Consider the following 6,154-nt stretch of genomic DNA (forward strand, 5'->3'; position numbering starts at 1 on the left):
GATTGGACATGATTGAGAAAGGCGCACACCTGTCTATATAAGGTATCACTGTTGACAGTGCATATCAGAGCACAAACCAAGCCACGAAGTCCAAGGAATTATCTGTAGACCGCCGAGACAGAATTGTATCGAGGGACAGATCTGGCGAAGGGTACAGAAATATTTCTGCAGCATTGAAAGTCCCAGTGAGCACAGTGGCCTCCATAATCCGGAAATGGAAGAAATTTGGAACTACCAGGACTCTTCCAAGAGTTGACCGCCCAGCCAGACTGAGCGATCAGGGGAGAAGGCCTTAGTCAGGGAGGTGACCAGGAACCCAATGGTCACTCTGACAGAGCTCCAATGTTGTTCTAATGAAGAGAGGAGAACCTTCCAGAAGGACAACCATCTCTGCAGCACTCCACAAATCAGGCCTGTTTGGTAGAGTGGCCAGACGGAAGTCACTCCTCACATGACAGCCTGCCTGGAGTTTGCAAAAAAGCACCTGAAGGACTCTCAGACCATGAGAAACAAAATTATTTGGTCTGATGAAACAAAGATTTAACTCTTTGGCCTGAATACAAAGTGTCATGTCTGGAGGAAACCAGTTACTGCTCATCACCTGGCCAATACAATCCCTACAGTGACATCACATTAACAATTGCCAAGTTTATCTGTAAAGACATGCGACCCTACAATGTGGTTGTAAATTGATCCAAACATTGTGTAATTATTGTGTAATGTTTACATTGAAAATGGCACTTGATTCAAATAAAAGGTTAATACATTTTCCATTAATTGTTGTTTGCTTGTTTATAATATCCATAATTAATTTAAACTTTGTTTCCTTACAAGAAACAACAGGGATCTCAGAAACTTTGCCTGCACTGTCCAGTAAAGTTACTGAATCGATTTCAAGTCACTGAATCGAATCGTCCTAAATTAACCCAGATCGTCCATGAATCGAATCGGCAACCATGAATCGCGATTTGAATCGTTACACCCCTACTTTGTAGTTTGGAATGATACCACAATCACACAAGGAGAACACAGATGATGAGGAAAATTACTTTTATATAAGGTTATCATTACAAAAACAAAAGAAAGGTGGTTTGATTCCAACCAGCCAACTTGGCCTCAGCATCACGATTCCTTGACCATGTCCACTCCCTCCGCATTGCAGCAAGCTTTACATTGTAAATACAAATTACCCATTGAGCAAAAAAGGCTTGCAACACTAGCTGACAGCCTCTTCAGATGGTAACATTTTAGCAGAGGCAGCCAGGTGCGTCAGTGTGTAGGTGTGTGTATTTTCAGTCATAAATAGGCAGTGCTCCCTCTCTCTCTCTCTGTTGACTTTTACCAAGCATTCAGCCGTTACAATGAGCGATCTGACAGGAGGACAGGTGTTTGGCAAGAATTGCTGCTGGAAAGCGGTTGGTCATAACGTTATCGGAGTGCAGGTGGGTTTGGGAATTGAGGCATTGACCATTATTTGTGTTCCTGCATTCCCAGTGACAGCTGCTCGATATGCAAACTGTTGTTTAATCAAAGTTCTAGAGAAAACAATGTACTGTTAACTACCTGCAGCACTGAATTCAAATCAGGTGAAGTTCCAAGGTCTTAAGGAAAGTTGAATTTGTCTTCTTTGTCTTCAACCAACAGGCAAATTATAAGAAAATGTATGAGGTGTCATTGAAGTGATCATTTTATTCATATCAAATTTGCTAGTAGATTATTTTATAACCCCTGTATGGTGTTCATTTTTTTGTTACTCAGCAGGTGTTGTCGGTTTGTTGGACTTTGTTATAACACATTTACAAATTAAAGTGCTACTCGTTTTTTTGTTTGGATAGAATCAAGAAAATCAATTATAAATCAAGATATGAGTGGACAAAATTCAACAAATTTACAAACAAAACAAAGTTGTTCATGGTTCTGTAGGTTGGGTGGATGGGGCACCACCATTGTCCTCCTGAATCCTCACGGTGGCTGCAGAGGCTGAGATTCTCGGAGCATGCTTTCTTCTCGGGATTTGTGGTTTCCCCAGTGTCTTTCCAAGTTCCTCGAGAAAGAGGCGTGTCCTCTGGAGCTTCCCTCTGTTTCACTCTGGGTTCAATGCCATCCAGATGACAAAAGGCGTTGTACGCCGAGATGTCCAGTATTTCAAAGAAAATCACAAGTGGCCATGGTAGGGTCCTCCTCTTGCAGCTGTAGGCAGACACCAGCTTGTCCATGTTGTCCACCCCACCTTTTATGGCATTGTAGTCCATGATGTCCACTGAGTCCCTGAGCCATGCCCAGGACAACTCTCATCCCTTGAGGACAGACTGAAGGTACACAGGACCACACTTTTATTAGCTTGGCGCCAGTGGACCCGAACACCCTGTATAATATAAATGTGTAGGGGTGGGGGGGGGGTTACGGTGTGTGGTCGATGAAAGTTTTGTCTGATATACACTCACCTGGTCAATTTCTCATTAATGCAATTATCTAATCAACCAATCACATGGCAGTTGCTTCAATGCATTTAGGGGTGTGGTCCTGGTCAAGACAATCTCCTGAATGTCAGAATGGGAAAGAAAGGTGATTTAAGCAATTTTGAGTGTGGCATGGTTGTTGGTGCCAGACGGGCCGGTCTGAGTATTTCACAATCTGTTCAGTTACTGGGATTTTCACGCACAACCATTTCTAGGGTTTACAAAGAATGGTGTGAAAAGGGAAAAACATCCAGTATGCGGCAGTCCTGTGGGCAAAAATGCCTTGTTGATGCTGGAGGTCAGAGGAGAATGGGCCAACTGATTCAAGCCGATAGAAGAGCAACTTTGACTAAAATAACCCTTACAACCGAGGTATGCAGCAAAGCATTTTTTTTGAAGCCACAACACGCACAATCTTGAGGCAGATAGGCCACAACAGCAGAAGACCCCACCGGGTACCACTCATCTCCACTACAAATAGGAAAAAGAGGCTACAATTTGCAAGAGCTCACCAAAATTGGACAGTTGAAGACTGGAAAAATGTTGCCTGGTCTGATAAGTCTTGAATTCTGTTGAGACATTCAGATGGTAGAATCAGAATTTGGCGTAAACAGAATGAGAACATGAATCCATCATGCCTTGTTACCACTGCGCAGGCTGGTGGTGGTGGTGTAATGGTGTGGGGGATGTTTTCTTGGCACACTTTAGACCCCTTAGTGTCAATTGGGCATCGTTTAAATGCCACGGCCTACCTGAGCATTGTTTCTGACCATGTCTATCCCTTTATGGCCACCATGTACCCATCCTCTGATGGCTACCCAGCAGGATAATGCACCATGTCACAAAGCTCGAATCATTTCAAATTGGTTTCTTGAACATGACAATGAGTTCACTGTACTAAAATGGCTCCCACAGTCACCAGATCTCAACCCAACAGAGCATCTTTGAGGAAATTGCACTTTCTTGTTTCTTGTTCTCCTGAGTTTGTACCCTATGGTTGAATGCACTTATTGTACGTCGCTTTGGATAAAAGCGTCCGCTAAATGACATGTAATGTAATGTGGTGGAACGGGAGCTTCGTGCCCTGGATGTGCATCCCATAAATCTTCATCAACTGCAAGATGCTATCCTATGAATATGGGCCAACATTTCTAAAGAATGCTTTCAGCACCTTGTTGAATCAATGCCACGTAGAATTAAGGCACTTCTGAAGGTGAAAGGGGGTGAAACACAATATTAGTAGCCTATGGTGTTCGTAATAATCCTTTGAGGTGAGTGTATGTTCTTCGCTGAAAATGAGCCATGTGTCACGGCTCGTGAGAGGGATCCAAAAGCAAACGCCGGAACCAGGTAAAGTATAAACACAAAATGCGTATTTATTGTATCTCTTTCCAAACGACAACTCAAATACTCAGGCCTTCCGGCAATGCACCGCCGTCGTCGGCGGCGTCCCGTGTCTCCCTCGTGACGTAGGAATGGAAGCCACTGAAGTCTCCGGACCCAGGAAAACGCGAGTCTGGAAGGCTGTACTCGGCAATCCCTCGGCGCCGAACCTCTGAAAGATGTCCCTCTTTAACTGCTCCCTGAAGACTTGCAGCAGCTGCCAGCGATGAGTGCACTCCTCCCAGCTGCCCTGCATCAATCTGATTAGACCACAGAAGAGAGAACAAGAGTCCCACCAGCTACCTCCTGAATTACTGTGGCTCCCCCTTGTGACCCTGTCCCGTATCCCCACAGTACCCCCCCCTCAACGGGCGCCTCCTGGCGGCCGCCCGGGCCTACCCGGATTGTCCCGATAGAACTCCCGGAATAATGTGGAGCCAAAAATCTGCCGGCGGGGCAGCCAAGATCGTTCCTCCGGTCCATACCCCTCCCAGCCCACCAGATATTGAAACCCCCGCCCCCGACGCCGGACGTCCAGTATCCGGGAAACCCTGTGTGCTGGATGCCCCTCGATGACCAGGGGAGCCGGGGGAGCATTGGCCGGAGGGCTGAATTCGCTCTCCCCCACCGGTTTCAACAGCGAGACGTGAAACGTCGGATGTACCTTCAGGGCCGCCGGCAGGGTCAGACGAACCGCCGAAGGGTTGACGATCTGTTCGATAGGGTATGGTCCGACGTACCTTGGGTTCATCTTGCGGCCCTCCGTTGCCAGGGGGAGGTCCTTCGCGGACAACCACACCTGCTGTCCTACCCTGTACGCCGGTGCGGGGACGCGATGTCGGTCAGCCATCTTCTTGTTGATCTTCCCCGACCGGGTGATAGCTGCCCGCGCCGAGTCCCACACCTCCTGAATCCGCCGGAGATGGTCATCGACGGACGGGACTGCCACTGCTGCCTCCTGGATCTGAAACAACGGGGGCTGAAAACCGAAACAGACCATAAATGGCGACATACCCGTAGCAGAACGTGACAGGGAATTGTGGGCATACTCCACCCACGGCAGGAACTTGCTCCATGACACCGGATGCCGCGCCGCGATGCACCGCAACGCCGACCCCAGGTCTTGATTTGCCCGCTCAGTCTGTCCGTTGGACTGTGGATGATACCCTGAAGATAAACTGGCCCTTGCCCCCACAGCCCTGCAAAACGCACCCCATACCTTAGACGCGAACTGCGGTCCTCTGTCGGATACAATGTCCATAGGGATCCCGTGAATCCGGAACACATGCAAGACCAACAGCTCGGCGGTCTCCAACGCAGAAGGCAGTTTGGTGAGGGGAACATAATGAACCGCTTTGGAAAAACGGTCCACTATGGTCAGAATGGTTGTGTTCCCGTCGGATGGAGGCAAGCCCGTAACAAAGTCCACCCCGATGTGGGACCACGGCCTGCCCGGGACAGGCAATGGTTGCAGCAGGCCCGCCGAGGCCTGATGCGAGGCCTTACCTCTGGCACATTCGGGGCACGCCGCCACAAACGCCCTCGTGTCTCGATCCAGTCCCGGCCACCAAAACCGCTGACGAATGGAGAGCCGTCCGTCTCGCCCCCGGATGACACGTCAGCTTCGATGAATGGCCCCACTGAAGTACCTGCGATCTGACCGTCCGTGGCACGAACAGGCGGTCCGCTGGTCCCCCCTCTGGCACCGACTCCCCCCGCTGCGCCTCCTGCACCACCGACTCGATCTCCCAAGTTGCCGCACCTACAATACACTCGGACGGAAGTATGGGCGTGGAATCCGGTGATGCCGAACCACGAATCACGAACCCGAGGAAACGAACCGACGCCACGTGAAATTCGCACTTCTCGGGTTTAACGTATAGCCTGTTTTCCAAAAGTCGCCGCAGCACCAGTCGCACCTGTTGCTGGTGCTCGGTGAGGGACCGGGAGAAAATCAGGATATTGTCCAGATAAATGAAAGCGAAGCTACTGGTGATATCCCGAAACAGATTATTCATTAATGACTGGAAGACGGCCGGGGCATTTGTCAACCCAAACGGCATGACCCGATACTCGAATTGCCCCATGGGCGTGTTAAAGGCCGTCTTCCATTCATCACCTTCGCGGATACGAACCAAATGATAGGCGTTTCGGAGATCCAGCTTGGTAAAAAACTGCGCCTGAGAGAGAGGTTCGAATGACGGGTCGATTAACGGCAATGGAGTCTTATTCTTTATCGTGATTTGATTCAAGCCCCGATAGTCAATGCACGGACGCAGTGAGTGGTCCTTTTTCTCAACGAAAAAGAACCC

General features: G+C 48.9%; 1 protein-coding gene across 1 annotated transcript; it reads right to left on the reverse strand.

Annotated features, from left to right (window-relative positions):
- Positions 1-3,810: 3,810 nt before the first annotated feature.
- On the reverse strand, positions 3,811-5,407 carry LOC144388884 (uncharacterized). Its single transcript, XM_078091443.1, has 2 exons — positions 4,901-5,407; positions 3,811-4,821 (listed from the first exon to the last, which is right to left on the reverse strand). Exons 1-2 carry the CDS (start codon positions 4,916-4,918, stop codon positions 4,207-4,209), a joined length of 633 nt encoding a protein of 210 aa, XP_077947569.1. The 5' UTR covers positions 4,919-5,407; the 3' UTR covers positions 3,811-4,206.
- Positions 5,408-6,154: the final 747 nt, after the last annotated feature.

Source organism: Gasterosteus aculeatus, chromosome 17 (genome assembly GCF_964276395.1).
Source record: "Gasterosteus aculeatus chromosome 17, fGasAcu3.hap1.1, whole genome shotgun sequence".
Taxonomy (NCBI): Eukaryota; Metazoa; Chordata; class Actinopteri; order Perciformes; family Gasterosteidae; genus Gasterosteus; species Gasterosteus aculeatus.